This window comes from Sorex fumeus, unplaced genomic scaffold, assembly GCF_029834395.1.
Source record: "Sorex fumeus unplaced genomic scaffold, SorFum_2.1 ptg000026l, whole genome shotgun sequence".
Taxonomy (NCBI): Eukaryota; Metazoa; Chordata; class Mammalia; order Eulipotyphla; family Soricidae; genus Sorex; species Sorex fumeus.
In genome coordinates, this window is record NW_026606083.1 from 16,553,630 (window position 1) to 16,574,663 (window position 21,034).

General features: G+C 37.8%; 1 protein-coding gene across 1 annotated transcript in view; it reads left to right on the forward strand.

Moving 5' to 3' along the window:
• Window positions 1-21,034, forward strand: part of PLXDC2 (plexin domain containing 2) — a 436,027-nt gene that overhangs the window by 308,072 nt on the left and 106,921 nt on the right. Inside the window, exons 5-6 of the mRNA XM_056114593.1 lie at window positions 1,378-1,500; window positions 8,452-8,570. Coding sequence (XP_055970568.1) covers window positions 1,378-1,500; window positions 8,452-8,570 — 242 coding nt within the window. The remainder of the gene's footprint in view (window positions 1-1,377; window positions 1,501-8,451; window positions 8,571-21,034) is intronic.

Here is a 21,034-nt window from a genome sequence, read left to right on the forward strand (position 1 = left end):
TTTTATTTCCAAATGTAAGCTGAATGTAATTAAAACACACCATTCAGGTAAGCATTATACTTGTTGGTCACTAAAAACTACCAGGAGATATTGATAGAGGTTGATTTATAACATAGCTAAGGAAAATAAATAATCTCTGGATCATTAAAATTAAATTTATTTTGTAGAGTGGCAGGGTTTATGCATCCTTGGGCTATTTTCCACATTTCTCAATGTAGTCACAGTGGTAATAGAGTAATAATAATATATTTGCATATATTATCTCAATTGTGAAATTTTCAAGTTAAAACTACTTAGAATTCCCTAAGCTAGCTCTCCTTTTCAGCAGCTAAAGACCTGGGAGGCAAAAAGCCAGAGTAGGATTAACAATTTTTCATGGATAATCCATAGAGTAAATAAATCCAGTGTGAATAATTGAACGTGAGTAAGGTTGTAATTTAGGAGCAACTGAAAGTTAACTCAAAATGAATTTCTCCATAGTAAATTCCATCTTAGTCTGGCATTGAAAATTCTCTATACAGGCATTTGTGTATTACCAGTTATCTTTTATTATATTATCTACAAGCACAGCGGGTAGGGCATTTGCCTTGCATGCGGCCGACACGGCCAACCCGAGTTTGATTCCTCCACTCCTCTCAGAGAGCCCAGCAAGCTACTGAGAGTATCTCACCCGCGCAGCAAAGCCTGGCAAGCTACCCGTGACATATTCGATATGCCAAACACAGTAGCAAGTCTCACAATGTTACTGGGCCCACTTGAGCAAATCGATGAACAATGGGAGGACAGTGACAGTGACCTACAAACATACATACATTTTCTTCTTGAGAAGGTAATATTATTATAAAGATGAGCAATCTGAAAATTGTGCAAGGTTTTCATATGTTTAGTTTCATTTTAACTTTGAACAAAAGGCTCAAAACATTAATCATATGTATCTGCGTCTTCTAAAATGGCCTACGGCTGAAATTGGGGTTTAAGAAAGTGCAATTAAGCAGGATGAAAATACTTTCATTTGTAAAAAATGCCTTACATGTTCAGCTAGTGTTAATATAACAAGAAATTAATGATAGAAAATTGACTGTATAACTTACAGTATATTATTAATTTTAGCTTTATAATCGCTTGCAAATATAATCACCCTACCCACAACTAAAACTATACATACTATAGATTTCTGATTTAGCAGGCTGAAAGGTGTTAATCAAATCATAGGAGAACATGTTTTTTAATATAGATGTAGCTACTGTTGATCAGTCATTATCTTTCTTTTTTCTTTAGTTACTATATTTTGTTTTCACTATATGACTATAATAGAGGTAGTTTATTTAATAGCTATTTGTGTTTTTAATTAAAATAGTTCCTATTTTTCTAATATAGGTTTTATATACACTGGAGAAGTTGTACATCGAATGCTCACAGCCACACAATATATAGCACCTTTAATGGCAAACTTCGATCCCAGTGTGTCGAGAAATTCAACGGTCAGGTATTTTGATAATGGTATGTATTGATTGGGTTTGCCTATTTGTTTTTCCCAATGTATATTTTTAAAGATCAGTTTTCTGGTTCAAAGCAATATTTTCGCTTCCTATATTTTTTATTGGATTTGTAAGCTGTGGATAAAAATGGCTTGAGATAGCCAGCATTTATATAATTGAATCATTAATACATGAAATATATGTTCATTTATATACTTTATTTAGCAGACGTTATTAACATTCATTAGGTGGTATATGAAATGAATTTATCTAAATGACATCTTGGCGGGAAAACATATATTTTGGTTCTACTTGTAGGAAGTCCTTAATGTTAAAAAAAAAAGATAATTTGTTAGTTCTGATCTCTCAGCAGGTCAGTTTGCCTCATATATAGAAATTTAATTTCTAAAATTTTTAAACTCTAGTTATATTAAGGTGAACACAACTTTTAAAGATCTAGTGCAGTGAGTAGTTAAAATATACTTATTACATTTTCTCTGGTTTTAAAATATGAATACAAGCTTGATACGATTTATTAAGTATACTGACAACAACCTATCCCTACTATTTTCAGGGAACAAATAAAATAGACTAATGTCAAGATATGTTACTAACTGATTTAAATTTATATATAAAATTTAAAGAAGATATAAATGAATTATTTTGTATCTACTGAAAATGCTAATTCTGGTAGAAAGATAAATTATAGGAGAAAAAAGAGTTGAATTGAAAAATTAATTAAAAATAATTTCTGTTCTCATAACAATATTCCAGGGAACATATGAGATGCCAGGTATCAAACCTGGGTAGGCCTCTTGCAAGGCAAGCACCTTACCTGCTGTATTATTCCTTAGGCTCACAATTATATTTACTCTTGTATTTATTTTATAATACAAAATTTTATTTTCTTGGCTGAAAATTTTATCTTTCAAATCAATCCACATGAACTAGGTTATTTCTGCTTTCATTGATCTAATAAAAAATTTAGAGTTAGCAGGGGAAATATCTTGGGGGTTGAAATAATCAGTTTGCTAAAACCAATGTAAATAATGTCGTGAAGATATTTTGTTCTTCAAAATAGTGAAGAAAGAAGAAAACTAAACATAAACACTCTGAGAAATAAATGTTAAACAATACTAACTGAATGTGACCCATAATAATCATTCCACTATTTTTTGAGAATCTTAAGGCTCTGTTCCTCACACTTAAAATTTTTGAGATAACACCCAATGGTGTAAAGTAGATAATAACCATAATAGAAACAATGCTACAGTATAAAATGACCTTGAAGATATTACCAATGTAGGTATCTACCTTAAGTAAATAGGAAGTGATTTAAGGAGAGCTATTTAACAAGCTTTGTCACTTAGTAATTGATGTCAGGATTATTCACCAACAGGCAAATGATTCGATGGACAAGTGCTTAGATTATTAGCATTTAAATTATAATACACAATAAATGTTTTCCCCATCTACTCTACTCACTTGTAGATCTTGTTACTTTTATTTGAATAATTCAGAAAAAGGCATTTCTCCCAGTAGAGTTCAAGATCTTTAAAAATAAGATTATCAGCATTAATCTTATTTTTATGAGAAATCATTTTTCTTCAGAAGTACAGATACTCAAAAATTATTTTACTTATTTAAGTGTGTCACAGTGACTTAAACAATGCAAATATTGAATTTCTGTTATAGTATAGTGAAAGAGTAACTGCCAATGTTTTTTAGTAACTGCCTATGTTTCTTAATAAAGTGAAGCACTTTTTAATATTTTAAGGCTCTACATATTCCTTTTTACCATAATAACTTACTGAAATAGTGTCAGCTTGACTAGGAACAATAAACTAGTACTTAAGGGTAGGAAAGTCATCAATTTTGGAAAACAAAATTTTTGTAGAGAAGAGAGTAGCAGTTTGGAAAATTTCTTGTTAGTTGGAAATGGTCACTCTGGACAAGAACTGAATGTTGAAAGTAGGTAAAGGAAGAAACATAATAACCTTTAAGTATCTGTTATGCAAACCATAATGCCCAAAAGGGAAGAGAGATTAGATGAAAAGTGCCTTCCATTGAGACAGGCTGCAGAGGAGGGAAACTGGGAACATTAGTGGTGGGAAATGTATACTGGTAAAGGGCCAGGTTTTGGAACATTGTATGACTGAAACCCAGTCATGAGCAACACTGTAACTGTATGTCTCACAGTAATTCTATTTTTTAAAAAGAAGAAGAAATGTTTAAAAAATAAATAAATATTCACTTAAAAAATATCTTCTGGGCCCAGACCAATAGTATGGTAATTAGGGTATTTGCCTTACACATTGCCTACCAGGTTCAATCCCCAGTACCCAATCTTGGTCCCTCAAGTACCAGTATGTTCCCTGATCACCTCCAGGCATGATCCCTGTGTGCAATGCCAGGAGTAAGCCCTGAGCACTGCTTGGTGTAGCCTCTAAAGCAAAACAACAACAAAAACAAATCTTTTCCTCAGATAATATTTTTATAAGCACTAAAACACTAGATTTTATAAATGAGATGGTGCTTGTGTTAGCCTGGATGATTACTGAAGTCTTAAGTGAGTCACAGAATATTAATACAAAAGAATAGAAGTTATAAAAATAAAACTCTTTTCTAGAAAAAAGTATTTCATGCTTCATAAATTGCAAATTATAAAGCATAATGACTATAAATGACCAGAAGTTGAGTCAAACTTAGAATCAGAAATAATGGAGGTGATTGTGACCTTAAATGGTACTCCATCATACTACAGTCTGAGTTGTTCTATTTTTATGTCTTGTTTTGTTGTGTTATGTATTGTTTTAAATGAATAGTTGGTGTCCATTACTGATCAGATTGTTTTATAGTGTGACAAACAATATGGGATGCTCGTTGCTATAATCATATAGTGTGGGGTAGCATTTCATGTCGTCAGATATATGAACTTATGTAAAAAGTTCAGCTAGGACTGGAGGTAGCATTGCATGGTGGGACTGGAGGTAGGATGTTGTAGTCAACATGAGAAACTACATAAAATTGTCAACAATGAGCCAGGTGAACATCTCTAAACCAGCTGTTTAGAGTTATAAATTCTGTTCATTAGTTCACAGTTTCCTCTACTAACATATTCTCCTACTGTGAATAGCCAAGAGAAAAATGCCTTTTTGCCTACTGTCAACTTACTTAATTTTTTTTCCTTTTTGGGTCACACCTGGCGATGCACAGGGGTTACTCCTGGCTATTTACTCAGGAATTACTCCTGGCGGTGCTCAGGGGACCATATGGGATGCTGGGAATTGAACCTGGGTTGGCCACATGCAAGGAAAACGCCCTACCCACTGTGCTATTGCTCCAACCCTTTATTTAATTTCTTAAATTACAACTTCATAGAATTAGAGAACAAGGGGCTATAGAATAGAAAAAAATCTAGACAATTCCTATTAAAATAAACACTTTACCTCTAAAAGCCCTTTCCCACTTCTGGATACCATTAATTTTTAGATTTCAGCAGCTTTCACTAAAAGAGGAAGCATAAAATATAGTGTTTCATAAAACCTTTCTTAAAAAGTCTATTTTTTAAAATTTAATACATTTTCAATATGCCAGACACAGTAACAATAAGTCTCATAATGGAGATGTTACTGGGCCCCCTCGAGCAAATCGATGAACAATGTGGGGGGGTAGTGCCTCAGTGCTACAATAACACTTAAACTCAAATAATTTTTGTGTAGTGTCTAGAGTACTTTAGATCAACAAATGTGGAAAACATGCTACTATAGAATCTACAACATTTTGAAAGCTTCTTGTTTTTGAAAGCCTGCTGCTAAACTTAATCTATTAGCCCTCTTTTTTGTACACAAAAGAATAAGTATATTATTTTTCAGTTTTTATACCTCTTGATGAGTTCTAATGCCGTATCTTCAAGCTATTGAGTATTTTACTTGACCTAGTTTGTTCTTGACACCTTATCTCAAAATTTTTTTGTAGTTGTTACATTCTCAAAACCTGTGGTCTCTGTTTAGCACTTTTCTATATTTTCCGTGTTTTTTTTCATTTCATCATTGTCATTCTTAGATTTTTGCTCTATTTCATAACAATTTCTTTCTGAAGATTTAATCTTGCTATTTTCTTGGAATACACTCCCTTTTTTCCTCATTTTACTCTACTCCATTGATTTCTGTCCGTTAGAGTAGCCTTCTTTTCTAGTCAGTTTTTTTTCTGTGGGACATAGACCTCATCATTAAGCCCATCTTGAGCCTTCTGACTTTCTCTCAAACCTTTGTCATCCAAGTCAAAGCCAGGAATGTATTCCATAGTTGTTGGGAAAAGTGACATGCAGCAGAGACAGAGTAAGCTTCCCTGTTGGTTTCATTGATATGGGAGAGATGAGAGCCTTGAGAAGGGAGTCTACTGCTTCTCTCTCTACCCTCCTCTGTGACCCCAGAAAATGCCTGGGAAGTGACTATATAGACCCAGAAGATTGTCAACAAACCATATCTGGATCCCACTTGTTCTACCTGGAAATGGTGTAAGAATTTCAGGAAACTAATTGTGAAATATAAAATAAGTTTATTTGGGAAATAAGGTGGGGGCCGAGAGAAAGAGACCCTTAGGTAAGAAAGAAAAACATCTCACACAGAGTTGTGGAGAAATGTGCACCTTTTCCTCATGGATGTCTCAAAGGCCTTCGGACTGGTTTAGGTTCCAGATAGTGTCTTTCCCAATATACATTCTGAGGAATTCCCTATATGCCTGCACACTATATCACATACTTCCAGAGATAAACTAGCAGACAGCAGACCGCCTTTTGCCCTTTGTCTCTGCACTGAGCTGGGGCTCTATCTGCAGGGGCTGCACCCTCACCCTTTTAGCAATTGCTTCTTTGTTCACTTATGTAATTGCCAACTTTGTTGGTTCCTTGAGCAAGGTGATTTGTGTGCTTGTACCTTAAATGTCAGCATAAAAGTAGGGCATTCGATGGTGGACACTTCCTCCATGTAAATACAGGGTTGGCTTTATCGTTAGAGGGAGCAGGGGAGGTGCGCAGGGAGGAGAGCAATCAGCAGCGTATTGAATGCTAATCAGAATCCAGGCCATAGTGCAGCAGCTGGATAGTATACAGTATCCCCTTCTCTAGAGCAAGAACGGGAAGTGGCTATTGACACTCGCCTTCTGCTTGGGTGCTGGGAGTAAGCACTCATGGAGAGAAACCTGCATAACATTTGCTGCTTTGTCCACCGCCACCCTTTGAGACTTGTGTCAGGGGCATGCACACATGTGTTGTATGTGGTGTGTGTGTGTGCACATAAAGAGTGAGCCAGAGGAAGGTGGAGGCAGAGCCCACTCCACTCTTCTCTTGGGCTCCAGGAAGGAACCCAGTCAGCCCAGAGATGTATGCTGCTGCTCTCTGGGCATTTTCTCAGTCACTTAATATGTATAAATTTCTCAACTAGGTATTGTTTTCTGCCCAAAGTTTGTTGATTTTAATTCTATGATCTTTATTTTCACATTGCTTTTTTGACAGTAGTTAAACAAACAAAAAAGGGGCAATCTTGGTATATTTACACAATGGAGTACTATGTAGCGGTTAGAAAAGATTAGGTCATGAAATTTACATACAAGTGGTACTACATGGAAAGTATCATGTTAAGCGAAATGAGTCAGAAAGAGCGGGATAGACACAGAAAGATTGCATTCATCTGGGAAACATAAAGTAACAAAATAGGAGACGAACACCCAAGAGTGGCCGAGATTAGTACCAGGAATTTTGCTCCATGGCTTGGAGGCCAGCCACACATGCTTGGGGAAAAGGGAGCTTAGATAGAGAAGGGAGCACCAAATAAAGGATGTTGGGAGGATTCTCCCAGGATGGGAGAAGCATGCTGAAAGTAGACTATAGACCAAACATGATTGCCACTCAATGCCTCTTTTGCAAACCACAACACCCAAAAGGAGAGAGAGAACAAAGGGGAATGCCCTGCCACAGAGGCAGGGTGGGATGGGGGGAATGGGGGGTGGGAGGGATACTGGGATCTGTGGTGGTGGGAAATGGGCACTGGTGGAGGGATGGGTATTTGATCATTGTATAATTGAAACCCAAGCACAAAATTTGTAAGTCTACAACTGTACCTCATGGTGTCTCACTAATAAAAATTTTTTTAAAATAGGGGGAAAAAAGGGCAATCATTAGAGCAGATGTTTTAAGCTGTTCTTTTGTTTTCATAACAATGTTGAATAAAGCAAAGAAGTGAATTTTTGTTGGTAGTTATTGAAGTATGTCTCAATTGATGCTTTCTGTTAATAGTTTCATAGTAAATGCTGGCAGATTGACTCATCAGAATATAATGTACAGCATTGAAATTTTTCATTCAAGTGCACTTCAAGGAGTCTTCAGGAAACTTAGCCCGGGGCCCTTTAAGCTACCTTGCAGCCTCCTCAAAGCACTGCAACAAAGACAGAAATGCAGGCTTTGAGAATCAGGGAAGAAAATTCCCATTAGTGCTAGGAATTTCTTCAGCATGGGAGCATATGACTCTATAAACATGGAAGACATATTTTCAAGTCTTTTACAAGTGATTCTAGCTTTCCTGGATGTGTTCCATTCTCACACAGTATTTGTCAAATGTATTTGAAGTTTATTCAATACACTAGGGTTGCACTTTCAAAGTGACTCATGGAAATTTAAGCAGACAGAACCCATTAACTTTAATGGACTTCCTAAGGCAAAGTGCCCCCATACTGGGGCTCAATATTAGAGTCACACATGAGGTTAGGTTTTACCAAATATTTAGAGAATATTCATTGTTTGAAATGCCCTAAATGCTATTTCAGTATCCCAAATGCTGTTTCAGTACCAGAATTCAGAGTGGCATATAAAATTCAAGCACCTCAGCTACTAGGTTGGAAAACTAAAACTTTGTTTTGATGGAGACCCACCAAAATTAATTGATACTTTTTTTTTCTATTCTGATGGGGTTTGTAGGCACAGCACTTGTTGTCCAGTGGGACCATGTCCATCTCCAGGATAATTACAACCTAGGAAGTTTCACATTCCAGGCAACCCTCCTCATGGATGGTCGCATCATCTTTGGATACAAAGAAGTAAGTAATACATGAATAATTTCCTTTCCCCCTTGACAATGATCATTCCTCCAGGTGTCAAGAGACATATCATGTTCTTAGGTTTTGCTTATTTGTATGAAAAAAATTAAAACTCTTCCAGGTAATACTAATTTTTCATTCCTTGGTTTTATTTTGTATTATGATTTTGTTGGCGCTGAAACTCAAAATTCTGTGAAAAAGTAAGTGTGGTCCTACTCTGATATTCATATTATGAAATTTTCTGAAAGAAAATATTATATCTTCAACATGGAGGTATTTCTTGTTCATCTGATTATTTATAATTATATACTTTGTGTTATTACAAAGTTTCTGTGACTTTTTAAAGTTCTATTTCCAAAAGTAACAGTGAACATGAAAGTTTGTATGGCTTACTGACCCAATACTGAGAACAGTTCAGGACACCTGAAGACACAATTCATTTGACCATTATGTTTATTGTAAGCTGACACAAAAGATACATGAGAGATCTAATTTAAAGAAAGGACTAAGGGGGCATGGAGCAATAGCACAGCAGGTAGGGTGTTTTATCGACCCAAGTTCGATTCCCAGCCTCCCATATGGTCCCCTGAGCACTGCCAAGGGTAATTCCTGAGTGCATGAGCCAGGAGTAACCCCTGTGCATGATGGGTGTGACCCAAGAAGCAAAAAAAAAAAAAAGAAAAGAAAGGACTAAGTAATTTCAACTTATTTTCTGTTCCATTTTAGTGAATTGACTAAGAATTTTTTAATTGTTTTTAAATTTTATTGATTTATTTATTTTTGCTTTGGGGGTCACACCCACTCAATGCTCAGGGGTTACTCCTGGCTCGGCACTGAGAAATTACTCCTGGCAATGTTTAGGGAACCGTATGGGATTCTGGGGATTGAACCTGGGTCAGCTATGTACAAAGCAAATGCCCTACCCACTGTACTATCGCTCCAGCTCTGGCTGAATTTTTTAAAAGATTATATAGCCTTAAAGAATGTGTAAATTAGGGCCAGAGCGATAGTACAGCAGGTAGAGCATGTGCCTTGCACTCTGCCAGGAATTTGTCCAGGTTCAATTCCTGGCATCCCATATAGTCCCCCTAGCACCGCCAGAAGTAATTCCTGAGTGCAGATTCAGGAGTAAGCCCGGACTATCACTGGGTGTGACCCAAAAAGCAAGAAAAAAGGTATGTAAATTATAATAATATTTCACTTAGATTAAACTCTATTGACAAAATAATTAAGATCTATTCTACAATGTAAAATCTGCATTCAAAAAACTATATGAAATTCTAAGAACGCAGGCTGAAGTGATAATACAGTGGGCAGGTGGTTGCCTTGCATGTGGCAGACCTAGGTTCTATCCCCAGCACCCTATATGGTTCCTCCGAGCCTGCTAGGAGAGATTCCTGCTGTCTGTCCATCAGTACCTTTCAACTGAAATTTCTAAAAAAGTCATTTTCTCTTCCTGATTTGTCATCATGTCTTTTTTCTATCCTAGTTAGAAAGCAGCTTTTGTCACCTATTTATTTTTATAACTTTTATTGAGTTTTTTTTTACTTTTTTGGGGAGCTATAGTACAGCAGGTAAGGCATTTGCCTTGCATACAACCGACCCGAGTTCAATTCCTCCACCCCTCTCGGAGAGCCTGACAAGCTACCAAGAGTATCTCGCCCGCACAGCAAAGCCTGGCAAGCTCCACGTGATGTATTCGATATGCCATAAACAGTAACAACAAGTCTCACAATTTGTTGTGAGACATTACTGATGCCCGCTTGAGCAAATTGATGAACAACAGGAGGACAGTGCTACAGTGCTATAAAGTAGTTCACAATATTTGATTACATTTAATATTCAAACACCAATCTTACACCTTCCCACCACCATATTTCAGGTGTTTCCATCCAAACCCCAATTCCTGACCCAAGGTTGCTGCCTACTTTGAATCCCATCATCAGATGTGGTGTGGTACTGTTGGAATATGGGTAGGGTGTGTCCTATGAAGTGAGGTGTGGCCACAAATGCAGCCATATGGTCCAGGAAAAGGTTCACTCATGGGTGAGGCTTGGCCTGAGCATGTGGAGAGAGGCTGTGAGAATGGCAGTGGTTGAAGTCTGGAGGTTTTTGGCTGCCAGAACTGGGTCCCTTGGGATGGGGAGGGGTCTCATCTGCCCTCCTCTGGGGTGCCCTGAGTGAAACAGCCTAGTGCATGATCTGGCGGCATGGTTATGGCAAGCATCATGTTATGATCCCTTCTAGGAGAGAAGGACATGCAATCTGGATGGTGGCCAATTATAAGATTATCTGGCACTAGTCAGAGGTGGTTTATGGGTATGACTGCTAAGTTGCCGGAGACAGGTGGATACGGGCAGAAGATCTCTGTTCCCTGTCCCCGAGTTCTCAGTCACAAAGTCTCACATATTAATTGAGATTTTGTTATTTATTTTTCCTGACAGCTGTCTACCCTGTGCTATGAGGTAGATTTCTATTCCTACAATTTACGGGAATAAGGGTCACCTTGCATTTGTGGGTGAGAGCTAGTGCATGCTCATGGTACATTTAGAAAAACATTTTAGTTTGAGTAGCCTAAAATTTGCACATGTACAGACCTTGACACTGTCCTTTTACATATGCTATGGTTTTCTGTTCTTCAACAGTATCCATGTTCTGTTTCCAGCTTTCATAAAGATGTTGGCACTTTGACAAGTGTCTAATATGTGTGTAGCTTGATCACAGAAATAGATTCCTCACAATGTTACCGACTTTGATATCTCAGCAAACTGAGTCAGGGAGGTTACATGACAATGTCACAGGGCTAGTTTAGGACAAAAACAAATATTAAAAAATCTTTGGTGATCTCAGTGTAAATTAAAATTCCTTCTTTCTCAGTGAGTTTATACACAATAATATGCAAATCTACCTTACTTTTTAAAATAAATGTTAATGTTGGTGTTTATCTGTAGCTGTGTATATGTATATATATATATATATTTATATGACTCACAGACCACATAATTGCAATTCCACAAAGTAAGGAGAAATTTTCCTAGGTAAGAACTAACAAAGCTATAAGAACATAAAGACTTTCATTTTTCATAACTGCCCTAAGTTAAACTTGCAGCATCAAAATTATAAATAGGTAAATGAAATTTTTTCTGTAATAATTTGCTTCAAATTTGCTAATTCCTGTGTTTTTTTAATTTAACTTCATGTGACTGGGAATAAATTCCAATTTACACAGAGCCTACTGATAAGGGACATGGTTAAATTATAGAGTAGCATTATAATGCATTGAATAAATTTATGGAGATGAATTTCATTTTTATTACTTTCAAATTATTTTCCCATTAGCTAATTCAATTTCTCTTAATGTATCAATGTATCAACTGTCCATACTAACCACCAAATCACCTTCAGTTCTGTCAGTTTCCATCTCTAATAATTCCTCCAGCAACATAATTTTTCACACTGCAAACTAGATAAATAGCAATCCGTAAATTAGAATAGACATTGCCCTTCGCAGAACAATCTCTCTGGCAGTGAGGTAGAGATAGTGAAATATTTCTGCTCCTAAAAATAAGAGCAGACACAGATTGACTCATGGTGGTCAATGTTTGCTTTCAGCTTCTGAGTCCCATTGTTTTTTCTGACCATACTAAGGCAGAAATTCCTTTAAATAATTAAGTTATCTTTCCCAGTGTTAGAGCTTTTACTTATCCAACTAAATATTTCAAATTCTGTTTTAAGTCACAAGGTTTTGTTGATACATAGTAAACTGCTTACTATAGTTAATTTCATAACTGATGTTAAATACAAAAAGGAGATCTTCAATAACCACTCTTATATTATGATAATTTAAAAATAAATTAATAAAATATACGGCAAAGCCTGGCAAGCTACCCGTGACATATTCGATATGCCAAACACAGTAACAGGTCTCACAATGTTACTGGGCCCACTCAAGCAAATCGATGAACAATGGGAGTACAGTGACAGTGATATACATGGTAATGTGTATGGTGCTAGATCGTTATATAACTGAAAACTTATTATTGACAGTAATATGTTATCGTACCCAACTACCAAAAATGTTGGTAGTTAAACAACCAACATTAAATAAAATGAAGAGTGCATAAAATATTTCCCCTCAAATTATTATACTTTTCTCTTAAGTACAATTTTAAATTTCAGGACATCATTTATTTCTTTTGCATAGATTTAATTACAGATCCAGTAAATATCTTGTCTGGTTCCTTGAATATATCACTATTTTTTTAAAAAATGTGTGACTAACTCCAATTCTAGATTTTCTATAGGTCTGTTTTAGTATATATATTTTTCCTTACCTTCAGATTTCTATTCCATAGTCATACTTGCTGCAGGCAAAGTGATTTCTGATCAAATGCTGGACATTATTTACCAAACTAAAAGAAAGATGGAATGATAATACAGGAGTTAGGGCACAGGCCTGTGCCTGACCAGGCTTTGATACCCTGCACATGTGCCCCTGAGCACTGTCATTTGTGGCCCTGGTGGTCCCCAGCACTACCAATTGGACTCACACAGAACTGCAGGCTGAGTTTCAGAGAGTGGCCTTTGGTCTCCTTGAGCACCTCTTGAGAGCTCCCAACCGTACTCTGAAAATATTAGTTTGATGTTGTGATTTTTTTTCCATTAAGAGGTATTTTGTTTGGTTAGTTTTGGTTTTGGTTTTGTTTGGTCAGTTAAGTTAGGATGAATTAATTTCAAACTTTACATGTCTGAGCAGATTCGAAGTCGAGCCTCAGTGCCTGGCTAGCCCTTAGAGTTCCAATGCAGGGTTTCAAGAATCTCTACTAAAGGCCTAGTGTTAGCTCTGCAACTTTTGAAGCAGTGACCCCTTTTCCTCAGTTCAGCGAGACTGCCTCAAGTTGTGCTCACCTTCTCAGTCTCTCAACCTTGTTTCTGAATTGCCAAATATCTGGCTGAGTCAGCTGTGATGGGTCTAATTTTGTGGTCTCCACACTCTGGGAGCTTGGCTTTTAATCTTTTCCAGTCTGCACTTTTAAATAGTGGCTGCCCCCCACCCCCACCTACCCAATAGCTGCCACAGCTGCTTTCCATGTTTTATTCATCTCTCCTGCTTGATCTTCAGAGCAGAAATGTTCTTTGACTCATTGGCTTGCTGTAACTAAAAGTCATATTAACTTTAATAATTAGTGACCTTTAATTTCAATGAAATCTAGTTTGGGCTGAGCTGTTTTTAGATGCCGAGTGTATATAAGGACAACTTGTCACTTGTTGCCCTGTTGTTCATTGATTTGCTCGAGCGGGCGCCAGTTATGTCTCCATTTATCCCTGTTGTGTGATAGTTTAGCCCAATGGCGTGTTAGGGGGCTCTTTCAGGATCAGGGTAATGAGACCCATTATGTTACTGCTTTTGGCATATGGAATACACCACGGGTAGCTTGCCAGGCTCTGCCAGGCTGTATACTCTTAGTAGCTTTCCAGGCTCTCTGAGAGGGAGAAACTTAAAATTCTAATTTTCAAAAAAATGTAGTTATCCTTATAAAATGTAGCATCCCAAGATGTAGCTGCTTTCATAATCTGTAGGGAAATAGGTTGAATAACTTGCTAAAACCATGAAATATATGTTAAAAGAATTTGTAGTAGAGCATTTGTGACTAATCACTGTACCATATTATCTCCCTGCCAAGTCCTTTATCAAGAAATGACCCAAATGTTTCCCTCACTCTGCTAACCATTGCAGTCGTTACTGGCTGTAGCACTGTAGCACCTTCCTTTTGTTGTTCATCAGTTTGCACAAGCGGGCACCAGTAACATCTCTATTGTGAGACTTGTTATTACTGTTTTTGGCATACCTAATATGCCACGGGGAGCTTGTCTGGCTCTGCCATGGGGGCGGGATACTCTCGGTAGCTTGCCTGGCTATCCGAGGTGGATGGAGGAATAGAACTCGGGTCAGCCACGTGCAAGGCAAACGCCCTACCCGCTGTGCTATAGCTCCAGCCCTTTCCTGGCTAGTCACCATTAAATATATTGTTAAGTGGGAGCCAGAGAAGAAGGCATTGCCTTTTCACAGCATCGTCTTTATTGACTTTGCAAAGAAGTTTAAAACATGGGAAGTGGTATTAGATAAATAGGATAGTAATAATAGCAACATGCTCAAGCTGGAGCTATTGGAGCAATAGTAGAGCAGGTAGGGTGCTTGCCTTGCAGGCAGCCAACTTAGGTTTGACTTCCCAGTACCCTATAGGGTCCCCTGAGTCCTGGCAGTACTGATCCCTGAGAACAGAGTCAGGAGTATGCCCTGAGTACTACCATGTGTGGCCCAAATATAATAACATGCTTTCTTATATAAACACAATTTTATAAAAGATTAAATTCCCCTCGTGCACTGTTAATAACTAACCCAACTTTAGAACTCAGGTTCTTTCTTTGTCCCCATCTCTTCCCTTCGTTTTCTGTGGTGCTGTGGTGATAAGGGGTGCACACAAGCTTCTTTGTGGTGCTCGCACGTTTAGTTGTGGGTATCCTCTGAGATCCCAAATCAAGCACAGTGCTTGCACACTAGGCCATAGTATGCTCCACGAGTCCCACTAGTTGCACTCCTTTAGTCAGGGTGCCTACAGGGACCACTTATAGCTGAAGGATGTTTCTAACTCTTATGATCTCAGACAGCAGAACTGCCAGGGTAGTGCTTGTTGCAGGGACAATAATTTCTGGCTTGCAGGGCAGGTGCTCTAGCTGCTAAGCCTTCTCCAACACCTCCAGAACCCCTGTATACTTTACCCTTTAAGCTACTGCTGAAAAGTGCTGACAGTTTCTTAATTACAGTCATTATGGATCTGGAATTTGCATTCTTTTGATAGTGTAACAGGGAAATTACTTTCTCTCCAAATAAATACTTTATTCCAAAGAGGTTAGAGATTTGAAGTGAGATTTCTTACTGTCCATCCAGGAGGATTGGTACTAGACACTTGTACCAATAAATTTTTGAAGCTGCATTCATCTGATTTGTCTCATTTCTTTCCAAGTATTCTAATAAGAATTTCTTATTACTTTAGATACAAAAACTCAGGAAAATGTTGCGTGTGTCCATTACACATTTGATTGCGTGTGTCCATTACACATTTGGTTGTCTTTCTTTCACCTCTTATAGGAAGGACAAGGGTTCCATCAGTTAGAGAAGATGATAATTTTTTCCAAGGCTCATGACATCCTTCTGCCATCTATAACTTGTGGCTGAGTGCCTCTGAGTTAATCACTTAATCACTTGACTTCCCGTTAATCATTGATTTGCTTGAGCGGGCGCCAGTAATGTCTCATTGTAATTACTGGTTTTGGCATATCGAATACACAACGGATAGCTTGCCAGGCTCTGCTGTGCAGTGGAATACTCTCAGTAGCTTGCCAGGCTCTCTGAGAGGGATAGAGGCTTTTTGGGGCGGCCTCTAATCGCCTCTGAGTTAAACAAAATATATATACAAACAAGTAACTTTGCTGTTGTTTGAGTAGAAGTATATATGTTTCATTTAAATAAAATGTATTTTTCTAAAAGATATATAACTAACTATATTACAAAGTTGAGAAAATTCAGATGATATGAAATATGGATTATAAATTCTCAAGAAATAATTCTAAGGTACATTAGGCACAGATGATTTTTTTACATACAGAAAATGTATTTCAAGTGAACTTTAAATAATTTGTGTGATATTTACATTTTAATTGAAATTGTGTATAGTTTTTTAATTTAATAATTTATTTTAATAATTTATTTTTTTAATTTTAATGAGTCACCATGAGATACAGTTACAGACTTAAAAAGTTTTATGATTGCATTTCAGTCAAATAGTGTTTAAGTACCCATCCTTCCATCAGTGCCCATTCTCCCCCACCAATGTTCCCAGTATCCCTCCCCCCAACCCTATCCCTTCCTACTCCCTGCCTCTGTGGCAGGCACATTCCCTCTTACTCTCTTTGTCCTTTGGGGTGTTATGGTTTGCAGGTATCAAGCAGCCATCATGTTTGGTCCATAGTCTACCTTCAGAATGCATCTACTATCCCGAGTGATCCCTCCAATCATCATTTACTTAGTGCTGCTTTCTCCATACCAATGCCTTTTCCCCCAGCACATGAGATCAGCTTCCAAGCCATGGGGCGATCCTCCTGATGCTCATCTCTACTGTCCTTGGGTGTCAGTCTTATATTATGTTACTTTATATTCCACAAATGAGTGCAGTCATTCTATGTCTGTCCCTCTCTTTCTGACTCATTTCATGAGAGGATAAGCATGATACTCTCCATGTTGATCCACTTATATGCAAACTTCATGATTTCATTTTTTCTAACAGCTGCATAGTATTCCATTGTGTAGCTATATGGAAGTTTCTTTAACCAGACATCTGTTCTCAGCACTCGGGCTTTTTCCAGATTCTGACTATTGTAAATGGTACAGGCACAGATGATTTTTTATCCTAGAACTTCCTTAATTTTAAATACATGGTCACATGGTCACATGGTCCTCCCGTTGTTCATCAATTTGCTCGAGCGGGCCCAGTAACGTCTCCATTGTGAGACTTCTTGTCACTGTGTTTGGCATATTGAATACTCTCAGCAGCTTGCCGGGCTCTCCGAGAGGGGTGGAGGAATCAAACACGAGTCGGCCGGGCTGGCTGCACGCAAAGCAAACGCCCTACTGCTGTGCTATCACTCCAGTCCCAATTTAATACATAAAATACATAAAATAAAATTGTAAATTGTGTCCATAAATTCATTTCCATTGGTGGAAATTGTTTTGTTTTGTTTTTTATTTCTTTTTTTTCTTTCATTTTTTTCTCTTTATTTCACACATCAAAACTTCCATTGCCTTGATTTATTTTCAGTTTCCATAGTAAAAGCAAACAGTTTGAACTTCTCTACCGTTAGAAGGCTGCAGCCACAAATGCTAAGAGTAAAAAAGCAACTAACTAAAGTTTGGTAGCTTAGAAGAAATTACTCTGGGAACAGAACATGTGTCAATGCAGGACATGCCACTAGCTAGTTTTGTTGTCCATGGGCAGGACAGGGGAGGACAGGAGAGAGACTGAAAATGTATCTTTCACTTAGGGCTCTCCCTTGAGTCATGCAGTTCTCCTTCCACATCTAGCATGTGAACTGTACTCAGTCACGGCAAGCTATAGAGGATTACAATAATGTGAAATGTTAAAAGTTCAGGAAAGTCAATGGGGTTTCATAGTGTTATACTTAACTGGAAGTCTTTCTACTCAAACATAGTTTTCAGACAACTAAGCTCTGAAACTCTGGAGTTTCTCTCTCTCTCTCTCTCTTTCTCTCTCTCACTCGCTCTCGCTCTCTCTCCCTTCTCTCTCACTCACTCTCACTTTCTCACTCTCACCTCTCTCTCTCTTTCTGTGTGTATGTTGACAATAATAAATAAGAATCCATTTTTTAAAAATTGATACTTGACTGAGTAACCTCCTTGTCAGAGGGGACATTATTTAAGGAAGATGACATAGAAAATTAAGAATTGAATGCAGTGGAGAATGTGTTAAATAGTTTTGGTTTTTAAAATATATATATATATATTTACCTGCAACACATCATATTATTGATTAGCAAGTGAACAATAATAAATTTAGAGTAATTCCTTTCCAGTTACATCCTGATAAGCCTGTGATTCATACTTAGGAAAACATATGATACAATCAAGTCCTTGCAGAGATGCTGCACCGCCTATTAGATAGATAGCTGGGCCAATAATGGAAACAAATGAATGCCTTGTGAGGTTCACGGGACAGAACAGGGAGAAAAATAAAATTCCATTATCTCTGGCTAAAGCAGCATGCTGTTATCACCATAGTTTGCATTGGAGGATTGTATTTGGCCCCTATGTCCTGGGGAATGACTCCAGAGTGTGGAAAAGACATCAGCTTGAGTTGGAATCTTCCTCCAAAGGCCATTGTGCCCTGCTCCACCTTTGCTAACTCCTGAGATGTTATTAGGCCCGCTCAAGCAAATCGATGAACAACAGGAGGACAGTGCTACAGTGCTACATAGCTTTACCTTGATTATCTGGCATTCGCTGCCCCTTTTCTGTTGTCGTACTTTATCTGCTGCCCTAGATTATTCATAGAAAAATCTATACTTATATAATAAACTTTTCTATGGATATCTAAGATGGAATAAAAATTTAAATACCTTAACAAATGCTTGTGTCCTCTGAAGTGGAAGTGAGGTTTAACTGGCATTAATGCCCCTTGTCTTTGCCTGCCCTGTGAAATGAATGGAATTGTAAAACTAATTCTGAGAAATTTATGAGTCAATGAAATTGTACAGAGATCCAGTGAAAATATAGCTTTGCCTTAATTATAAGGAAACTGTAAGAGGCATTTAATGATAATGAAGCTGCTCTTTTTTGTTGTCTTTAATTTAAAAACTTTCTGTAGTTTAGGTTTGCTTTCCTGACTTCTGCAGGAATAAACTTAGGAGACAGTTTTCAGCATAGATATAAATTTGTGAAGAAGATTAACAGTAGCCTTCCATAAACAAAGATTTGAGTGTTTTTATACTTGAATATCACCTTTGGCATGGCTTTTTGACCTGGCGATTTTGTGTCCTTTTGTTACAGAGCCCTCTGTAGAGTAGGTGATTTTAACCACATGAAATACCCTATTTTTTTCTTTTTTTAAAATTATGGAGTCACACACCTGGTAGTTCTTGGGGAACCATGAAATGGCAGAGGACCAAGCACATGGCCTCACGTATGCCTAGCATGTGCTTTATTACCTGATACTCATGTCTCATACCCCATTAGAACCTATCATGTGCCAGTTATATTCCATATTGGCTATAATTCTAGACTTTATAATGTATTGCTTTGTTGATGGTAACCAAAAATAAGGATTTAAACTAAAATTTTCCCCAGTACTCCTAATCCATCTTAACATTCACTGCTTCATACCAACATGGCAGCCCCCAGAATGGTCTGTGGGCCACAGAGAGCTCCCACAGCTCCAGTCCTTGGTTGCAGTCAGAGAGTGGACAAAGGACCTTTTCACATAACAATCCCACATCCTTGATTTTACCAACTAGAAAGAGTGGATGGCTCAAGAAAGCAGATGAAAAGCTGTGATGATGGCAGATGGAGAGAGGCAAAAGTGTTTCCAGGAAAGTAAAAATACTCACAGAAAACTAATTTCTCATAATTTTCTCATGAATCTTTTACAGAACCAGGTGTTTAATTCATTGGGTGGAAGCAGTTTTTCTGACTCAGTATGTGGTCATTTCAACCAAAGACTTGAGTGGTTTGCCTGGAAAATGTAGAGAATCGAGATCTCCTTATTCAATTTCACTTTAATCATTGAACAGAACAAAATAACACAGAACACCTGGGCTCTTCATCATGTACCTTTTAAAGAGTTCAAATCCTAAAGGTATCTTATGCCAGGGCTATGACCATAAAAATACCTATTTCAACCTTTTTTCTCTTAATCTTCTCCATCTCTGTTTTTGTTGTTGGCTTCCGGAGGCAGGGGAGAGTGGGCTTCACCTGACTCTGTGCTCAGAAGTTATTCCTGATGCTGCTGGGAACTGTTTGTGGTGCTGAGGCACTAACCGGGCTCAACAGTGTGCCACCTCTCTGTCACATGTCTTCATATCTGGACATTCCAGTACTCTAAAACTGCCCATGTTCTGCTCTGCCATAAAGATGTCATTCTTACTCGCTGCAAGAGAACAATCTCTTCATGTGATGCAACACTGCTGCCCAGAAAGGAATCATTCCTCCTTTCTCCTGCCCTTACTGCACCCAAGGCATGTTGACCTTCCTTTTTTCCCAACTCTCTCTATTGTTTCATTCCATGGCTTGATAGAGTAAGATGGAGACTACAGAGACATAAAAAGTGAGGGGGAAAAATAAAACAACAAAAAAATTCTCTTATGCTTAACAAGTTCTTTGTTTGTTGTTGTTGTTTCAAATAATTGCAGTGTTGAGGATTGAATTCAGCGTCACACATGTAAGGCCAGTGCTTTCCCTGTGAGCTATATATATCCTTGGCCCTCTACTCAAGTTTCATTGGCCCTCAAAGCAGAGATATAGTTATCTCAGTCCCAGAAACTTAAAGCAGAAACACCCAAAGAATCCTGCACTAAAGTTTCTAGAACTAATAGGAACTTACTAGCTAGCATTACAATATAACAAACCACCAGATTGTAGCTGCTTCCAGCAGTCCCATTTATTTCCTCCAAGATGCATGTGGATCAGCTTTCTGGTTCTCTTGCTCTGTGCTTGACTTTTCTGGGCTTACCTGGACTCACTCACTCTGGCATAAACTATTAGATGGTAAGCTTGTTCAGAGCTAATTACTTTAAAGCAGGATCTGCCTGTCTGTCTGACTGTCATCTCGTTGTTCATAGATTTGTTCAAGTAGGCACCAGTAACGTCTCCAGTGTGAGACCTGTTACTGTGTTGG